General features: G+C 39.1%; 3 protein-coding genes across 5 annotated transcripts in view; 1 reads left to right on the top strand and 2 right to left on the bottom strand.

Moving 5' to 3' along the window:
- LOC123505163 (rap guanine nucleotide exchange factor 1-like) overlaps positions 1–3,735 on the bottom strand; it is a 163,260-nt gene extending 159,525 nt beyond the window's left edge. Inside the window, exon 1 of one of the 3 annotated variants that reach the window (XM_045256318.1) lies at positions 3,494–3,735. In XM_045256318.1, the coding sequence (XP_045112253.1) occupies positions 3,494–3,524 (31 nt within the window). In that variant the 5' untranslated portion in view covers positions 3,525–3,735. The remainder of the gene's footprint in view (positions 1–3,493) is intronic. The other 2 variants (XM_045256322.1, XM_045256323.1) reach the window with 2 other exon arrangements.
- Positions 3,736–5,067: 1,332 nt separating this feature from the next.
- On the top strand, positions 5,068–8,556 carry LOC123504853 (prefoldin subunit 1-like). Its single transcript, XM_045255753.1, has 3 exons — positions 5,068–5,223; positions 6,233–6,355; positions 6,727–8,556. The coding sequence occupies exons 1-3, from the start codon at positions 5,188–5,190 to the stop codon at positions 6,946–6,948; spliced, it is 381 nt and encodes a 126-aa protein (XP_045111688.1). The 5' UTR covers positions 5,068–5,187; the 3' UTR covers positions 6,949–8,556.
- Positions 8,557–10,386: 1,830 nt separating this feature from the next.
- Positions 10,387–20,601, bottom strand: part of LOC123504852 (oxidoreductase HTATIP2-like) — a 20,661-nt gene continuing 10,446 nt past the window's right edge. The window contains exons 4-5 of the mRNA XM_045255752.1: positions 17,319–17,431; positions 10,387–12,934 (exon numbers count right to left, since the gene is read on the bottom strand). Coding sequence (XP_045111687.1) covers positions 12,767–12,934; positions 17,319–17,431 — 281 coding nt within the window. The 3' untranslated portion in view covers positions 10,387–12,766. The remainder of the gene's footprint in view (positions 12,935–17,318; positions 17,432–20,601) is intronic.

The following is a 20,601-nucleotide window of genomic DNA, read 5'->3' as shown; positions in this document are numbered from 1 at the left end:
AAAAGCATGTGGTGTGAAGCGCGGCGAGACCTAACTAAGTGAGATCAGTTCTGCTTCATGAGGTAAGAAGCTTAGATGACACTTTGTAAATTAAATGCTGTATACACCACCAGGGATTTATTCAAGTTTTAAACCCTTACTTTAAAAGGATCAAAATAATTACATTGTGATAATGTGTCTGGGTTAAGTTAAGATAGGTTAGGTTAGGTTAGGTTAGGTTAGGTTAGGTTAGGTAGGGTAGGAGGGTAGGGTAGGGTAAGGTAAGGTAAGGCAAGGTAAGGTAAGGTAAGGTAAGGTAAGGTAGGGTAGGGTAGGGTAGGGTAGGGTAGGGTAGGGAAGGGTTGGGTTGGGTTGGGTTGGGTTGGTTTGGTTTGGTTAAGTTAAGTTAGGTTAGGTTAGGTTAGGTTAGGTAGGGTAGGATAAGGTAAGGTAGGATAAGGTAAGGTAAGGTAAGGCAAGGTAAGGTAAGGTAAGGTAAGGTAAGGTAAGGTAGGGTAAGGTAGGGTAGGGAAGGGTAGGGTAGGGTAGGGTAGGGTTTGGTTTGGTTTGGTTTGGTTTGGTTTGGTTTGGTTTGGTTAGGTTAGGTTAGGTTAGGTTAGGTTAGGTTAGGTTAAATTAGGTTAGGTTAGGTTAGGTCAGATTAGGTTAGGTTAAGTTAGGTAAGGTAAGATAAGACAAGGTTTGGTAAGGGTAGGTTAGGTTAGGTTACATTAAATTAGGTTGGGTTAGGTTAAATTAAGGCTAGGTTAAGTTAGAGTAGAATGAGCATACTAGCTTAGGTTGTGTGTAATATCATGTGAAGTTAGTGAGGTAGATTAAGTTTAATGCATTAGGCTCAATTAAGTAAGGTTATAATACTAGACATACTGGCTAGGTTAGGTTAGGTTAGGTTAGGTTAGGTTAGGTAAGGTGTCTTCTAAGTAGGTTTGGTTAGGTTAGATTAGGTTAAGATAGATTGAAATATGATTGTGCATTTGATTAGGGGAGAGTTCAGCTGTGTGTTAAGATTAGATTCGGTGTTATTAAGGTCAGGATAAGAATAACAATGTCTTTGGTCAAATTAGGTGTGACATTTGGCAAAGTATGTAAAGTGAAGAGTGAACAAGTATCAGGTTAGGCTGGGTTAGGTTAGATAAGGTGACTTTAGTGCTGAACTAGATAAAATGTGTTAGGGTGAATATGTATCTGATTAGGTTGAGCTGGATGTATTGAGTTGTTAGATAAGACCAAATGTGTTAGGTTAAATTAAGTAGGATTAGATTGCATGTGTTAGATTAGATTAAGATTGCTTGGTGTTATGATTAGATATTATATGTGTTAAGTGTATATTCCATTTGATTAGATTAACATAGAGTAGTGTGAAATTAAAGTATAATGTGTTTTGTTTGTCATTAGATTCTAGGCTCATACACTCAAATACTTCTGTGCTTCCTCTTCACTATTTCAAAAGCCATTATTTAAATCTATACAAGTTTTTTAAGGGATTTATATGGTTCTAGAGGCAGAGTGGCAAGACTTCTACATTATTAACCCCTTTAGTACTGGAATGCATCTTTACCTTGAGTTTGGGTATGATAAGACTATTTTCTTTACACTAGGGAGAGTATATGAAGGTCAGAAGATTAATGGCAAGAGTCTTAACTATTTTAGTCCCTACATAAGTTTCTCAAGCCGTATAAAATCACCATATAGTAAGCAGAATATATATGAAAACACATCATAGTAATCATGGGGTTAACTGGAGAAACACTCTTGAAAACCCTGTTAATTCTCTCTGTGGCCTTGAAAATAGTCATGGTGAGAGAGTAAAACATTTCTGAATATTTGGGGCATCATGACTTGTGCATGTGTTGTGTCTTAACTTCTTTATCACTGTCATCTCTCGTGTGCCAATGGTATCATTACTGGTGTTGTTATCAGGCACACACGCACAGTAGTAGTAGTAGTAGTAGTAGTAGTAGTAGTAGTAGTAGTAGTAGTAGTAGTAGTAGTAGTAGTAGTAGTGGTGGTGGTGGTGGTGGTTCAGTGATACTAGTTTAGCTTAAGGGAGATCACACTATTAACCAAAGCAGGAGAGTGGAGGCAGTGCTAACCAGTCTTCACCGAATAGATAATGGAATACCTGATGAGAGTAAAGGTGAGGAAACAGGAAACAAGGCAGGAGGTGGAGCAGAAGATAAATATGTACAGTATCACCAGTTTGACACTAATCAGTTGTATTTTGATGCCTAGAACACAAAAATTAGCAGAGGTGTGATGACATTTATATCCCATTCCTTTGGCTAACTCTGTCAGACCTGCACAGGGACTGGCATCTAAGTGGGCATTTCTATTTAGTGACCTTTTGTTGTCCTTGGCCAGATTTTCATTCTTACATAAATGAATAAACAAAAAATACCACAGAAAGTGTTAATGATAAGTCCCTTTTGTGTTTCTTCCCAGCAAACTCTATCCCTACCATTACTCTTTTGTCTTCTCCCATTACCACAACCTTCCCTGCCATTACTCTATCATTGTCTCCATTTATTAACACTTCACATCCTTCTCTATTACTCCACTCATTTTTCCATTAATAGCTAAGATCATTTCACATCTTCCTCTATCTTACTCCACCTCCTTTGATTAATAGTAGTGTTACTCATTATTTCATCTCTTCAACTTTTCATACACTCTAAAAGTCTAAACCATTATTGTTATCACTACACTCCTTTCCCTCTCCATTACTTAGTGGCCTTATTTCAATTCTCCTCCCATTACCCTACTCCTTCCTTGCCATTACTACCATCACTTCAAACACTCCACTACTAAAACCATTGATTTAACTATTGTCCCAACTTATAATTATGTTCCATTACTACCATTCATCATCCTTTCTTTCCATTTCTACCATTACTTCACCTTTCTCTTACATTATTTACTCCTTCCCCCATTCCACAGATATACCATTCCCATTTCCAATCTCCCCCTTACCATCATTATTCCCTTTCTTTCCATTCTTGTCAATAGTTCCCATTTCCACACCATCTTTCCATTATTAATACCACCACCCCATCTCTATATCCTTCTTTTATTATTATTTCACACCATTAATACCCACTACCATTACTATACCATTATTCCCTCTCCTCCCATTATTTTCTCTTTCCATCCATTAATGCCATCACTCCACCTCTACATCCTTCTACTACTAATATTCCACACCATTAATACCCACTAAACCCCCCCCCCACCGTCCACGACCCCTGAGAACCCCTTACCCACTATCTCTCCCCGGTACCAGCCCCGCCCACACCCAGCCCAGCCCAGCCCAGCGCTCCCGTACACCCAACTGACTGATGTAGATAAATAGATGAAGTCATATATTTCACCCGTTGTTGTTTATCTGAAGCCACATCCGCCCGTGGTGTTATCTGGTGTATAAATGGAAACACACTAGAGAGAGGGAGAGGGAGAGGGGACAGACATACAGACATACATGCTAGTCCGTACTCACCTTCCTTGTCGCCTTTTCCGGACATTTTCATTGGTTCGTTGCCTCCTTCGTTGTCCTCCGATATCCCAGACAGACGGGGTTCTCTAAGTCCCCATGGTGGTTGGAGTGACACAGGGAACAACACACACAGGGGAACAACACTGCCTCCTCAGGGCCACTTCATGTTTTGGGATTGATTGGACAGCTGCCGCCATCTGTTGGTGTCTCGGAGAACTTGTCTCGCCTCTCTCTCTCTCTCTCTCTCTCTCTCTCTCAAAATGGTCCAGTGTTTGTAGTCTTTCCTTTATTGACGTCCATGTCTTTCGTTCACCTGTCTATCTGTATTCTTCTTTTTACTGTTTTTATTGTGATTGTTGTAGTTTGTGGTCTCTCTCTCTCTCTCTCTCTCTCTCTCTCGTGCTATTTATATCCACTTCCCCCTCCTCCCCCAACATTTGCCGTAGTAGAACACGCCCCCACCTTCCCAACTATACACACCCACTCTCGGTCCCAGCATGGCTTAGGTCTTACATGGCTGCGTGGATCCTCTGGTCAAAGCGCTCTCTGGTTGTAATTTACTGAGAAAAGAATGGGCGTTTCAAGTCAACCATACGTATACCTTGTATTCAATATACCTTTGTTACTTATCACAGCATAATATATTTTCCTTTCTCTCTTACATATGTGGTGGTCCTGACTATCTGGACTATAGTATCGATCAGTAATCATGCAAGTCTACTAATGAGGCTTGAGTACCTAGGTATTAGGTAACGTGGGTTTTGATTCGGTAATGGACTATAGGGTTCATAAAGGCCGAAGGTGTTAAAAAAAAAAAAAAAAAAGCGCATTGGACTGTACCTACCTATAGAATGTTTTGTAAGGTTTATGACCCAATGTGTTAAGTTTTCATGTCACAATATTTTCTTTTCTTTTCTTTCATTGTCTATGCTTAACTTGCTTCTAGTTTACCTATCTATATGTATATCTCATTGTTACCATCTGTTCGTACCTCTGTAGAAGATTTTCTAATACAACTCTCTCTCTCTCTCTCTCTCTCTCTCTCTCTCTCTCTCTCTCTCTCAGATAGACGAACAAAACTTCCCTTATCGCCATTGACTGGCCCAGACACGTGCTTCGTAGTGGCATTTTATGAATCGAGATATACGAGTACTTGTTTATTTGTTTTACCTCCAGTAAACATATAACTCTACGGGTAGATAGGTAGACATCAAATTCAACATTTCACCCGCCATGAATATAATTCATAGAATTATGTTGCCCTATATTTAACAATATATTAATTGACCTGTATATCATCCTGTATATGATAAGTGAGCAACGAATTATATGAATGTTTAATATCCTACTTACGCCGTTACAAACATAGAATCAGTATTTATAGAGCTACATCTGACTCCAATGTTGCCAACATGAAAGAACTCCCATTATTAAATTAATAAAACTGATCAGTATGAAAATGTACTGACCAAAGGTAGGTGCATCAAAACAATGTATCGAATCTGTATCTGTTTTGCTGTGTGAATCACAAAGTGACACGCAAAAAGTAACGCAAGCAGCAGTGTCGGCGACAGTCTTGGTTGAGTGTGTGAGTGAGTAGTGGAAAGTGGCAACAGTGAGTGGCTGGAGCAGGGTAAGGTGTGGGCCGCGCCTGTGTGTTTGTGTTCCATCTCCTCCCTCTCATAAATCCAAGCAAGATGTCTAAGGGAGAACCAGACCAGGAGCTGAAAAAGGTACGTCTCTTTCAGCCTTTTTTCCCGTGTTATCCCAGCATCCTCCCCATCCGTGGCCCTGAACCCCTGGGTGAGTCACGCTGGCCAAGGGTGAAAAAGAACCGCCGCACTCACGCTTTCATACTTTCAATTAATGGAAGAGTGAACATGCCACCTCAGCTTCACTCTGTACATTGGGTGTGTGCGTGTGGTGCGGTGTGGGTGTGTGGTGCAGGCAGGTGATGGTGGTGGTGGTGGTGGGCGGGCTATATAAGGGCAGGCCAGGGTGGGGGTAGGCCGCCGCGCACCTGTCATAGTGTGGGGGCGGGGATTGAAGAAAGAAGCAGGTCATTATCTATTTCGCATGAAATTGTGGTGTTAATCGCACCACTTCTGTATCTTCACTGGGTGTTTCCGTGTTTCTTTGTGGTTGTAGGTGTTACGTGGTATGTTGTGGCATTACCACCTTGCTGCACTCTGTGATGTATGTGTATAGAATTAATTTGATTTTATTTTTATCTATTTTTATCTATTCTGTTATGTAATTTTTGTTGTTCAGATTTTTAGGTGGACTGGCAGCTGAGTGGACCTGTTTTTTCTTCCTTTTTATATATTTGTTGCCCTTAGCCAGTTCTTCCCTCTTACATTAAAAAAAAAAAAACAGGAAATCACTGTTTTGTCATCTGCATATATATATATATATATATATATATATATATATATATATATATATATATATATATATATATATATATATATATATATATATATATATATATATATATATATATATATATATATATGATTATTTTACATTATATATAAGATAATAAATAGATAATTGCAGCTACACTCATGTTTTCTCAGTCTCCTTCTTATGAGATTTATAACCATCATTACAGCATCGAGAGAGTGAGCTTGTATATTACTCCTCCCCACACCTCTTGCTAAGTGTTTCTGTGATGGGCACATGAGGTGTACAGTTATTATTTCACCAGTCAAGCCAATTCTAGTGGCAATATCTTTCCAGGCTTTCATGGAGCTGCAGGGGAAGATGCAGGAGACTAACCAGAAACTGAGAATTGCTGATGTGCAAGTGGAAAGTCTCAAGAAGCAGATTGTTCACGCCCAACTGACTGACAAGGAGATCCAGGTAGAATGTCAATGTCAACCCCTCCCCCCCCAAATCCACTCACACACACACACACACACACACACACACACACACACACACACACACACACACACACACACACACAGCATCTCTCTCTCTCTCTCTCTCTCTCTCTCTCTCTCTCTCTCTCTCTCTCTCTCTCTCTCTCTCTCTCTCTCTCTCTTTTTAACTTTAATGGAGACACAAGCTAAGAAAAGCCTACTGCACAAAGTTAGTTTAAATGTCCCACCATTATAAGCAAGTGTCAGACTGGTGTATTGTCTGAGCCTCAATGAAATTTCAGGTTGTAGTAACAAGGAGTGAAGTAAGACACTTTAAGACAGCCATTCTCAACTCTCTGTCCATTGCAGAGCTTGGGTGATACCACCAGAGTTTATGAGAGTGTAGGCCGCATGTTTCTCCTCACGGACATACCAATGGTGCGAGAAAACCTGAAGGCCAAGGTTGCTAAGTGTAATGAGAAGATCACGAACCTACAGAGCAACAAGGAGTACCTGGAGCGAAGCATGCAGGAGAGTCAGGACAACTTGAGAGAGATGATTAAGCTGAAGCAGTCTGTTGGGGTTGTTTAAGGCCCCTCTGCTATCTTAGTTTTGTTTTTGTTATCCCATTCAATGTTAAGGTCAGCGTATCGTCATGATCTGCAATGTGTATCTGTGAATCTTACCACCTATTCTAAATGAGTTGATAATTTGAGTTTATTACACATTATTCAACTTTCCTGCTACTGACACTTCAGGCAGTTCTGTTTCAACTTGACTGCTGCCAACACTTCAACTCACATATTTAACACGTTACCCGTGTCATGGTACACCGGTGTACCAATGATTATATTTTTTCATGGGGAAGTGGTACACTGGTGGCACAAATGAGATTAAACAAAAGAAAATATTTGTAGATTTTTTTCTCATTTGAATAATGATTGGTTATTTCTCAGTGTTTCATACAGTAACAAAGGGTGTAGAGAAGTGGGAAAAGAATTCAAAGTCAAACACTAATTTGTATTTCAATATATTTTCAAAACAATATGTTGAGACTCCAAAACTCAATATAAAGTGTTTTTCATAAGAATAGTAAGAAATTGTGGAAAAAAAACAAAAATATAAGGTCCTATGCAGAACTTGAAATGTGAAATTGAAAAACATATATAATTATGAATTACATATATGAAAAAAAATTAATTATGGCACTGAATTACTTTCAATAACATTCAAAGACAATTAATAAGAAAAATTTAATTTTCCCATGTAAAACTGAAAATGACAAAAAAAGAAAACAAATAATGATAAATGTTACATCCATATGAAAAAATGCATTATGTCACTCAAATTCTTCCAATGATATCCAAAAGATAATTCATAAGAAAATACAATCTCCCCACACTGAACTGGAAATGTGAATAAAAAACAAGACTAATGATACATATGAAAAAAAAAAACACTATGTCACTGAAATCCTTTCAGTAACATTCAAAGATATTGCAATATGTAGACCCAAAAAAACAACAATTTTTAGTACAGTAACATATATCCTGAATTTTTTTTTTTTTTTTTTTTTTTTCCTTACAGGGAAAAGAAAGACATGTATTTTATGTATCATGCTTCTCTGCAAAGCATGTAATACATAGGTGTGGCTTATCCTCACACTCAGAGCAGAATGTCTTCATCCTTCTTGCTTTATTTCCACCTTCAGAAAGAGAGATCTTTTCATAGCAGCCACGACACCTTTTTCTTGTGTTTCTCTTAGGCCCACCTTTCTCAGTCAGTCTATGAGGATTTCTTTTTCCTGATATGACTCCAGGACTTTTTCCAGGTCTAATGTTATTAGGCTCTTCTCCAATGAGAAGACAGAAGACCAACATATTCCAATGTGGTGAATTGGGCCACTGGTGGTACAAAAGTTGAGTGGTGCACTGGTGGTTCAAGACGCAATAGGGAAAGAAAATATTGTAATACCGCGTGTTGGGCCACCGGTGAGACACCAATTTTATCAGTGCATATGAGTCATTAGGACGGAGCGAAGGTACCTACGTGATTTCTCTCTCGTGGCTGCACTATGACTGGCGGGAGAGTGGTCTGAAAATTGCCGCGATGGGCGTGTGTTGGGTGTTGCTATATCGCGGGTAACGTGTTAACATACCTATTGTTTATTCTTATACAATAAATTATGGCTTCAGAGAATATGCCTGGTACTCAATTTCCTTATAACTGAAGTGATTAGAAGAGAGGGAACCTGTACACTGTGGCTCAAGTCCAAGGCACACTTCTACAGGTACAGAACAAAGTTGTAAAGATATAATCAATGAAATAAATAGTAAACAAATGATGTAAAGTCAACAACCATGTCAAGATGTTCCTAGACATTGCATGGTATGCAGCTTAATACCTCAAACCAGTGGGGAATTCTTTGCTACGCAGTGGAACTATACAGCTGATAAAGATCAATCTTTTGTGGACAAGACTAACTATACATTATGTTTTCACTGATGTGTAAAAAATTTAAAGAGTTGTTCAGACTGCATGGGCTTCTGCTGATGATAATGGTGATGCAAGAATAGGTGTTATTGAATGGCATATGGTGATGAGTTCACTGTAAATGTTTGATATAAATCAAAGATCTAGATTGAGATGTGGCATAACTTGAAATGGAAAGCAATGTACACACCACTAAGAAAAGCCAGGAAAATGTGAGATTTTTGGAGATGGCACTTAGAAACAAGGACTTGATGAATACATAAATAAAATCACATAAGCTAGTGAGGAGCAGCAAGTTAACCATGGTTGACTTATGTCAATGTGGAACCTGCTCTTCATACCTTATGATTCTTTCCTGGATAGCACACTGTAAGTGTGAAAAATGGTCACATGTCTGTAAAATTATATACTATCAATCAATTAGTCATGAAGGGCAGTAACAACATAAAACTGTGAATTTGGTATCCATTTATTTTCCTACACCTACATTAGCCTCATCATGTTCTTTCATATTGAAATGATACAAACATCACACTTCAAAACATGTTGCTATGTCCACAAGAGCTAGGCCAAATGTGTTTTGCTGCTCTATGAGACAGAAAGGTATGCCTAAAGCTAAGTAAATAAGACCACATGGTTTTGTTAGGATAACAATGGGAATTTAATGTGATTTAAGTCTCATCCACATGATTGAACAGTGCCTGCTGAAATTTTCCTATTTCCTGAGCAAAGCCTGTGCACTGTTATACACACAGGGTGCTGGTGGGAGCAGTCACACTCTACCACTGTTAGCTGATAGGTAGTTGGCAGTTCCTGCTACAATATAATCATCATGATATGTCACAATAGTTGTGCATGATAATGTGCAAAAAAAAGAAAATAGTAAATAAAAACAAAAGGAATGGCTTTGTCTGATTTTGCTTGACAGAAGACATAACAGTGTTAGCCCATCAACTCTGCCCAAACAACAGACATCAAGCAAGTGTCCATCAGGTAGTACTCAATTGTGTGGACCAGTTCAAGCAATGCCAGGGTGAATGAAAGGCACCAGGAATGTTGCTCAGCAGAAGGTGACTTAACTCATCTATGTCTACATTCAAACAGACTTAAACCTTTTACTTGACCAAAACATGAGTCACGGCAGCACAAATTCTCTAAGTGAAAATGTTTCCAAGAATCTGAACAATATTATACACAATTCAAAAGTATATTACAGTATTTACTTTGTTTCCTGTGTCTCACTTAAAAGTAAAGAAATAAATAAATGTCAAAAAAGTACATTTCCAAGTCATGGTCAGCATATGGAAGATTGTGAAAGAAGATCCAGTGAGGTATGTAGGCATTTAAGTGCAGGTGAGATAACACCTACACCCACAAGGCAAGTCTGGCAAAGCTTGCAGCGTGTGCATCAACAAGCCAGCATCTCCAGACTCACATATGAAGTGCCACATATAGCCATTACCAAGCAGGCAGTCAAGGTAAGTTCATGTGGTCAATTGCACAAAGCTATACAGAAGTTGACTTCTTATTTCTTTAGTGGGGTTGGGAGGGAGGGGGCGAAGGATCTTTTGCTATCCACTATTACTTTTTTACATTAACTACTCTTCAGAGCATTCTAATTGCATGCCTCCTCAACTTCCATAGCTTCAATCCACAAGACTTCACACTCTCATCCATATTCTGTCTAGTTCCCTAATACCAGTGGGCTGTTCTCTTTTACAACTGATAATTTCAGTGGACTTTAATTCTTTTATGTTTTGTTGCCCTTAGCAAGAGTCCCTTTTACATAAAAGTCCAAAATAATTTATATGGTTTACAATCTTAAGGTTGGTCAGTTCTCTCCTCCCATGGAGGTCAAGGCCCTATCACGCCAGCACTGCCTGACTGGCACTTACCTCACGACTATTATCTAGGCAGGATTGACAGAATGCCTGTGTCTGTGGTGAAGCAGAACCACCAGCTAAGACCAATCTGTCAAGTTGTTTGATCATTTGCTGCCAGATATGGATGACAATTGACAACTCTTGTGTGCTCAACATAAAAGCTTTGCCCAGTGTACAGGCAAAATCTGGTAATTCTGTGGACGAGGCCCTGCAAACTTTGATGAATCTCAATTAAGGCAAAGGAAAATGTGTGTGTTAAGGTAGAGATCAGTTTGGCAACACCAGTTAAACTTGCTTACAACCAACTATTTGCTACTCTGACTCTTGCTTATCAAATCCTTCCTGTAGGGAAGTCACCTTTAGAACTGTGTATGAATAATATGCAGCATAACATGCATGGTGACAGTGGAGGAGCCAGAGCCAGTGTACCCTCAGAACACTTGCTGAGAGTGGTTTAAGGATAAATAAGGCAACCTTTTACACACTTAATCATAAACACATACACAGGTTTCTTAACCTACCCTACATACAAAGGGTGACATATACCAAACAAATATATCACATACATAAGCTCAATGCCTTGGTCCTAAACATCAAAAACATGATTCTATAAAAGTACCAAATGCACCATTAATTTGTAGCACCACATCTAACACTTCTCAGGAAAAGGTGGGTTTTTAACCATTTAATTAATTCATGGAAAAAAAGTTAATAACATCTGTAATTACTGTATTTTTTGGCATATAGAACACATGATTATCTAAGGTGTAGCTATGTACTACATCACTTTCAATATTCTATTTTCCACCAAAATTAATTTTATCCTAACTATTGGTTATTTCTATTGCATTCAAATTCATATCAAATCCTTTTGGTATTTTTAGCTAATAGGCATTTTGTGTCTTACTTTCAAGGAAATGGGCAAGCCAAGAGAGAGGCTTTCATCCCTCCTCATCGTGTTGTTTGGTTATTAGCAAAATACAACAAATGTGGATATCTAAGCAGCATGACCTGGAGGCAGCATGGCTGACCACCCAGGCTCCCACCACACACTGATACAGATGACTCCAACAGGTGGTGCAGTTACCACATTCCTACTTTACTTAGTCTTAACTGTTCTCATCTTTCAACTCTATACATGAAGAGAATAGAAGGAGAGTGACCAGTGAAGAAAATCACTAAAATAAAGGGGAGGATTATAAATGGAATACATGAACAGTGTCAGCAGGGATCAATATGCAGTATCTCAACATCAATACCTAAGACAATGAAGTATGCATGTTTACCCTGTTGTTGGTATGAAAGTACTTCTCTCAAGCCATTTTGTTTAGTACATATTATTGATACTAATATTTTATTCTTCCCCCCAAAAAAATGGATATTAAGATCTTCCTTATCATATTATCTTTGCTTAGGTCCTATTGGTCATCTTTCTTATCCATGAACTCTCTGACTGTTAAAAACAAAATGACAAATATTACAGGGCAAAATCTACACGGAGTTAATAAATGGAAATTAACCACATACTTCTGGATTTAAATTATGTACTCAATCACTTCTTGGACATGCTTTATATGCCAGAAAATATGGTGATGGTGTGTGTGTGTGTGTGTGTGTGTGTGTGTGTGTGTGTGTGTGTGTGTGTGTGTGTGTGTGTGTCATTGTTGGTCTGATAAAACTAATCAACAGTATATGAAAATATACTCAACAAAATATACAACCATACAATCAATATGCATTCACACACAACTTTAGCAAAACTAGATTGAAAGCAAATGTGAGAAAGATCTAGGCAATAATCTGACTTCATCTGAAATAAGAGTGACAATTCAAAGAAACCTCTCTGTAAAATGGATGTGAAATTGATGCATCAGTTTAATAATCAAACACCACTAGCTGGTACCAATCAACATTTTACACACCAAGTACAGCTGTTTGTGTGATGAAATACCTAATGTGCAAACACAAACACCACCTCCATCTCTGTCGGCCAAGCGTGGGCACAACCCTGCCATGTGACTCTTGGGGGACCATCAGTCAATGCCAAGCCGCAGGATGTCAGTATTTTGAAAGATCTCCACTTTGCACTCCTCAGACTTGGTGGGTGACTGTGGTTCCAGGGCATTGATGACCATGGCTCTTGCCACCGTGTCCGTCCCTATGCTGATTTTGTTCCGCCAGTCAAAGCCTCGAACAACAACCTGCAAGGAACGCACCTGTGAGATGTTTGCCATTCTGTCTTAGAAAAACACACAAAAACTCAGTCACGAGCTGCTAACATTTGTTATGGTTTGTGCCTTGATTTTCTTTATTTTATTGTCTATATATATCATTATTATTATTATTATGTTTATGATGAGCGAATTTAAATGTAGAATAAGGAGTAACGTCTTCACGCAAGGCTATGCGTTTTTTTGTTGCCCCCGTTGCATTGTGAGAGCCCGCGCTTCTTTTTTTTCTCTCTTCCTCATCAGGCGCCTCCTGGGATGGATGTGTTTTAGTGGTGTTGGAGAAATTCTGTGGTGATGTCGTGGGTATAAAGTGTGTTAGTTATTTGTGCTCTGGCCCTAAAGGTTGGTGGTGTTGTCTGTGAGATTTTTGTGGTGTTTATAAGGTCTGGCAAGACCAGCTGTGGTGAAAACAAGTGGTGATGTGGAGAGGCTTTTGAGCGGGAAGGACCGCATAGTGGGAGTGGTGACTATAAGTGGATCTCGGAGACTTTTCATGGGTTGTGTGGTGTTTTCTTGTTGGTGACGAATCTTTAGGAGGTAGTGGCGTCAGCTGAGGGAGAGCACGGGTGAGGTGTGAGGTGGAGTGTGATTTTGGGGATATTTTGCTTTTGCTCATACTGTGTTGAATTAGGTGTTGATGGGATGTTACTACAGCATTTCTTGACATGTGGAGTTAATGATTAACTTTGAAAGTATTGATTGATTGCAATCCATGTGTCCAGCTGTGGCCTTGGATCTTATCTCAGTTGAGATTTGTGAGGACCACTGATCTGGAGTAGTGTCGTCCCCTGGGTTAATTCTTATGAAATTAATATTTTTTCATGATTTATATGTGTACCATTGATATTTTATTTTTGTATTATTTCATGCATTGCCTATATTTTCTTTATGTAATATACCTATGTTTATTTATGTCTTGCTTTTGAATTATTCCAATTATTCACGTAACTGATCATAAAACCAGAGTGAAGCCCTGGGAGACTGTTGGAGGTAAGCAGAGTTATAATAGTGTTGTGCAGTGAGTAGAGGCCACGGACGGCTGGGGAGGGTGAGATTTTCTCTTAATATCCAGACCCTTAAAACTCCTGAGACAGGGATAACGTAATCTCTTCTTTGGGAGCAAACCGACCGTGAGTGAAAGCCTTGACACATTACTATGATGGTTAAGCAGCTCATTATTGAAACACACACTTGCCAAGAAATACCTAACACTTATGTACTGATGTTACATATTTCCCCTTAACTTCCTAGTTCATCCTTACACAAATAAATTCATGAGTTCAATGCAGCATATGGGATAAGAGCGAAACAAAGTGTGCTGTTGGTCTAGTGTCACCAGTGAAGGCTTCTTTGGTCAACTGATTTCTCTGCATAAACATTTCTTTCAATAACACAATGATAAAAAGGCAAAATATAATCTACTCTTTTTTTTCACTCACTCTCTTGAAGTAGCTACAAGAGAGTTCTATTGCTGCTGTGGTACACGGCCACTGTTCTTCTCCTAAATCTATTACTAGTGGTGTTACTCAGGGTTCTGTCCTGTCACCCACTATCTTTCTATTATTCATTAATGACCTTCTTAACCAAACTTCTTGCCCTATCCACTCCTACGCTGTTGATACCACCCTACATCTTTCCATGTCCTTTCAGTGATGACCAACCCTTCAGGAAGTCAACAGATCATGCAGGGATACCACAGAACGCCTGACTTCCAATCTTTCTAAGATTTCCGATTGAGGCAGAGAAAATCTAGTAGTTTTCAATGCCTCAAAAACTCAATTCCTCCATCTATCAACTCGACACAACCTTCCAGACAACTATCCCCTCTTCTTCAATGACACTCAACTGTCTCCCTCTTCCACACTGAATATCCTCAGTCTGTCCTTTACTCATAATCTTAACTGGAAACTTCACATCTCATCTTTTGCTAAAACAGCTTCTATGAAGTTAGGCATTCTGAGGCGCCTCAGCTAGTTTTTCTCGCCCCTCCAACTGCTTACTCTATGAAGGGGCCTTATCTGCCCCTGTATGGAGTATTCTTTGCATGTTTGGGGGGGTTCCAGTCATACAGTTTTACTAGATAGGATGGAATCAAAAGCTTTTCGTCTCATCAACTCCCCTCCTCTGACTAACTGTCTTCAGCCTCTTTCTCACTGCCGAAATGTTGCATCTCTTTCTATCTTTTATCGCTATTTTCATGCTAACTGTTCTACTGATCTTGCTAACTGCATGCCTCCCCTCCTCCTGCAGCCTTGCTGCTCAAGGTTTTCTTATTCCTCTCATCCGTATTCTGTCCACCTCTGTAATGCAAGAGTTAAGGGGGAAATTCGTTAATTTGGTCAAAAAAATTGAAAAATTGGAAACTTGGTACTTGGGTTCGTCTCTGGAGAGGGAAGCCATGGCCGAAGTTGCCAGGCGCATAACGCACTGCTTACCTGGTAATGGCGGGTTTAAAGGGCCGGCCCTTTAAATACCCAAGCGCATACGCCCTTTTTCTTCTAGTCTTTGTTTTGCTTGTATTTATTTCCTTTTTTGAGCTGTTTTATTTTTTTTTTGCGTGATGTACTTGTACGATAGTTTAGGATCAGGCAGTGAGGGTGAGGAAGATGCTAAATCCTCAGTACCAATTGATACAGCCTTAGGAAGTGCGCGTGCCTGCAGCCTACCTGTGTTATCGTACTTTACACGTGTTGAGTCCCCAAATTGTGACAATGCCATGTGTAAGTGGTAAAAGAAAGACTCAGGTTTTCATACTAGATATATATAACCTATCAGTGATATGTTATATATTCTAATATGATAATAACAGGGGACCAGGAGCCTGTAAGGCTGACAGGCAAGTGAGAGCTCACCATTCAGAGAGGCTATATAGACGACATTCCCATGATGTAACATGGCCTGAAACTATCTAAACAGCCACTACCAGCCTCCAAGCAGTTGTCAAGGGATTATGTAAGTACATATCTGAGTTTGGTACATATTGGAGTGAGTTATGTGGGGGTTTTGAAGATGTTCACAGAAAAATGCGTTTTTCTCGACTTTCAGTTTTTCAGCATATATTGTTGAATAACTTTTTCAGTAATTGGTCAATTTCAAAATTTTTGCAGCAAAATGATCAACAACCTCATCTTAACAAATGCCAGCATGATAATGCATGAACTCACTCAAATAAATTTACAACAGGCTTATAAACTCAAATTTTTTATGAAAAAAAGGTAACAATTTGGCGTGTAATGAAATTTTTATAACATAGGTTATGTGTATGCCGATGCTAACATTTATTTGTTGTTATGTATATTATATGTGGTTAAGAGGAAATTGCCACACTGTTATTAGTTTTGATTTTATAATGGTATTTTGAATTATTTTCTTATCGCCGAAAAAATATTTATTGCAAAAAAACTACGCCACATTTCTGTACCAAATTAACACTGAAGATGTACACCATAAACGTACACCTTGTGTATAAATATTATTGAATTCAGTGAAAAAATAGCAATGGGAGAGCCAAAAAACCGATATTGATATCGAGTCATCGAATTTCCACCTTAACCAGTACTCTGAATCATTCATACCTTTCACTGGTAAACTCTGGAACTCCCTCCCTGCATCTGTATTTCCGACTTCCTACGACTTGTCTTCTTTTAAGAGGGAAGTATCGAGGCATTTGCTCCCTAATTTTGGCTGATGTTTTTCTCTTTGTAAAGAGCCACTAAAGTGGGCCTTCTTTTTTATCTTTTTTTTTTTTTTTTTTTTTTGCCCTTGGCTGGCTCTCTTCCCTTCATAAAAAAAAAAAAAAAAAAAAAAAAAGGAAGAGAGAGAGAGAGAGAGAGAGAGAGAGAGAGAGTTGGACTGCATATTCAAAGTCACTTATGTGCACGAAACAATGGCATAGTGGATAAGGTGGTGAGTGTGGGATCGGACAGACATCCATGCATAGGTTCGAATTCCACCACGTATTGCCTTGATACTTTCCATTTGGCCAGTGGTTTAAAGTTACCTACAAGTCATCATGATACCCAGGTTCTAGGCGGTTACACCAAAAATGTGTTTGGGTGGTGGTATGGGCCCTAATACGGGTACCACTATAAATAAAATGGGTGGAAGCTTAACAGAACTTCCTATACTCTTCAAGTTATCTACAGGCACTATAGGTCAAGATATAAAAAAAAAAAAAATTAAAAAAACATGCATATATTTCACCAGAAACTAAGTGGTTTAACAAATAAATGTGACTCTTTTGCATTTTGTTTCACTTCATCGTCCATCACACCATCATTCTTTCTGGTTTGATATTAGAAATAGTGAAGTGATGCCAATAATAATGCTGATGGTGATGGTGATGATGCCTTACCTGTGCTATCTTCTCCACAGGCCTTGTCTCCTCACGCTCACAAAGAAGCAAAGCAGGCCGGAATATTGAGAGGCGTGGAAAATTAATCTCTGTCACCATCGACTCTGCTTCTCCTGCAAAACAATACATTACAATGCATTATTGAACTTCATTTAGCTTCACCTGTCAAGACAAGAGTCATGAGCTCCATACTAAGGATGCAGTAATGTCTTACATTTGGCAATTATGTGGTGTTTGAGAAAGCTTATCAAGTTGAAATGATTGGAGTAATTACAGAAATGTTAGTTAATATCGTATCCCTTGGTTTTTAATATCATTCATTTCTATTTATCTATCATTTTATTAATTCATTTATAAGTGTGTGTGTGTGTGTGTGTGTGTGTGTGTTTCACTGTTTGATCTGCTGCAGTCTCTGACGAGACAGCCAGACGTTACCCTACGGAACGAGCTCAGAGCTCATTATTTCCGATCTCAGGATAGGCCTGAGACCAGGCACACACCACACACCGGGACAACAAGGTCACAACTCCTCGATTTACATCCCATACCTACTCACTGCTAGGTGAATAGGGGCTACACGTGAAAGGAGACACACCCAAATATCTCCACCCGGCCGGGGAATCGAACCCTGGTCCTCTGGCTTGTGAAGCCAGCGCTCTAACCACTGAGCTACCGGGCGTGTGTGTGTGTGTGTGTGTCTGCATCTACCTAGTTGTATTTACCTAGTTGTAATTTTACAGGGCCTGGGCTTTATGCTTGTGTAGCCCCGTCTCCATATCTGCACTTATCCAATCTTACTTTAAAAGTATGCACACTCGTTTCAGACACTACTTCATTCAAACTGTTCCACTTCTCAATACATCTTTGCGGGAAACTATATTTTTTTACATCTCTCAGATATCTTCCTTTTCTCAGCTTTTTACTATGCAATCTTGTGCTTCGAATGTCAAATTCTTCTCTCAGGATCAGTTTCTCATTATCCACTTGGTCCATTCTGTTGATCAATTTATAAACTTGTATCAAATCTCCTCTCTCCCTTCTTTGTTCCAGGGTTGGTAGATCCATAGCCTTTAGTCTCTCCTCATATGTCATCCCTTCAAATTCTGGAACCATTTTTGTAGCCATTTTTTGTAGTCTCTCCAACTTCCTTATGTGTTTCTTTTTATGAGGGGTCCACACTACTCCTGCATATTCCAATCTGGGTCTTATTATAGTACTTATCAATTTCTTCATCATTTCTTTGTCCATGTAGTGAAATGCTACTCCAATATTCCTTAGCAAATTATATGTTTCTCTAAAAATTCTATCAATATGGCTTACTGGTTGATTGTTTTCTTCCATCGTCACTCCTAAGTCCTTTTCCTTTTTACTTTCTCCAGTTCTACTCCATCTCCCATCTTATAGATTCCCACAGGTCGTCTTTCACTCTTTCCCATTTCCATGACATGGCTTTTGTTCACATTGAATTCCATTTCCCACTTTTACTCCATTCCCAGATCTTATTTAGGTCTTCTTGCAGTATTTCACAATCCTCTTTTGCTTTATAACTCTGCACAGTTTCGTATCATCTGCAAACAGATTTATGTAGCTGTTCACTCCTTCTGGCATGTCGTTAATATAAATGAGGAAAAGTATTGGTGCCAATACTGACCCCTGTGGCACTCCGCTTTCTACTGCTCTCCACTTGGACTTCATATCTTTAACTACCGTCCTTATTTCTCTCCCCCTCAAATAATTTTCCATCCATCTCAATGTGCTTTCTTTTAAGCCACCCTTCTCCTCTAACTTCCACAGTAATCTTGCATGTGGCACTTTGTCAAACACCTTTTTTAAATCCAAATAAATACAGTCAACCCATCCCTCTCTCTCTCTTGTACTTTATCAACTATTCTAGAATAGAAACTCAGTAAATTAGTTACACACGACCGTCTTTTTCTAAAACCTAATTGGCTATTTGATATTAATTTGTTGTCTTCAAAGAACTCGATCCATTGTTTCTTTATTATTCTTTCACACATCTTGCATATTACACTAGTTAGTGATACCAGTCTGTAATTTAAAGGTTCTTCCTTCCTTCCGCTCTTATATATGGGAACCACCTCAGCTCTTTTCCATTCTACTGGTATTGTTCCATTTTCTATTGAGCATTTTATGATGCTGTATATAAGACTTGCTAGTTCTTCCCTACAGCTCGTCTTCCCTTGCTCAATTTACCACCAAAACGCTCTGCAATGTCGCCTAACATTGCTAAGAAGACCAGGAAGTCTCTTACTCTCGAAGTGAATCTGGATATTATTCACAGACATGAGAGGCGAGAAAACTAATAGCATTGCTCGCAACCATCTTGACTCCATCTACTGTCTCTTCTATTTTCAAGTCAGCAGACTTTATTAAGAAGGCTGGTGAGACTGTATCTTCCTTGCAAGCGAACCATGCGGCTCCCCAGTGAATTCAGACCTCTCTCTATACCTATCAGAACACAGTGTGGGAGTCCCCTTCAGCCATTGTGTTTGTGCTACCCTCTGTTCTGCTAGCGTAGGAGTGAATTCTGGCGATTTACTGCCAACATGGCCTCTACCAGCGCAATAGATGGTACCAGTGGGGATAAGGACAACGGTGATGGCAGCAAGGACGAAAGTGGGCGAGGGAAACTGGTGAAAAACCGAGAGTTACAGCCTTTATATCATGTCTTATTAGCTTTATTTATTGTTTATTGGTCTGTTTTGTACATATGTTCTAATATGTGAAGGCAAAAGATTTTATTTCAGCTCGAAAGATGGTACAGGCAAGCCCCGCTTAATGAAGGGGTTACGTTCCTAAAAATACCTTCATTAAGTGAACCGATTATAACAAGTTTAACCCCTGACTTGAACTTCCATTGAGAGTAAACAAAGCGAGAGTGCATCATAGTACAGTGAAAGGTTTACTGAAATTAAAAACTATGAAGTTAAACATTTAGGCAGTTTAATTTAAGTCTTTATAATGTACACTAATGTATGTATGTACGTAACTTTATAATGTTGATGATCTTAAATTTATGAAGGGAGGGAGAGTGAAACGGAAAAGACACTAACCAGCAACCTGTGAAATGTAAACAACGGGCGCATCATTGTACCGCATACAAAACTTATGTACCACATTTCCACAAAGCTTTCCATTTTATCCATTGTAGAGTCACGAGTTCAGGTGGTTCTTTTAGCTTGCAAGGAAGATACGGTCTCACCAGCCTTCTTAATAGAGTCTGCTGACTTGAAAATAGTACAGACAGTAGATGGAGTCAAGA

The sequence above is a fragment of the Portunus trituberculatus genome, chromosome 17, assembly GCF_017591435.1.
Source record: "Portunus trituberculatus isolate SZX2019 chromosome 17, ASM1759143v1, whole genome shotgun sequence".
In the NCBI taxonomy this organism is placed as follows: domain Eukaryota; kingdom Metazoa; phylum Arthropoda; class Malacostraca; order Decapoda; family Portunidae; genus Portunus; species Portunus trituberculatus.
Note: the sequence above shows the minus strand (reverse complement) of the source record. Positions and strands in the feature narration are given on the sequence as shown.

Coding starts and splice junctions, on each gene's coding strand:
- LOC123504853 (XM_045255753.1), top strand. CDS start 5,188: ATGTCTAAGGGAGAACCAGACCAGGAGCTGAAAAAG. Junction 5,224..6,232: donor CAGACCAGGAGCTGAAAAAG/GTACGTCTCTTT, acceptor ATATCTTTCCAG/GCTTTCATGGAGCTGCAGGG. Junction 6,356..6,726: donor TGACTGACAAGGAGATCCAG/GTAGAATGTCAA, acceptor TGTCCATTGCAG/AGCTTGGGTGATACCACCAG.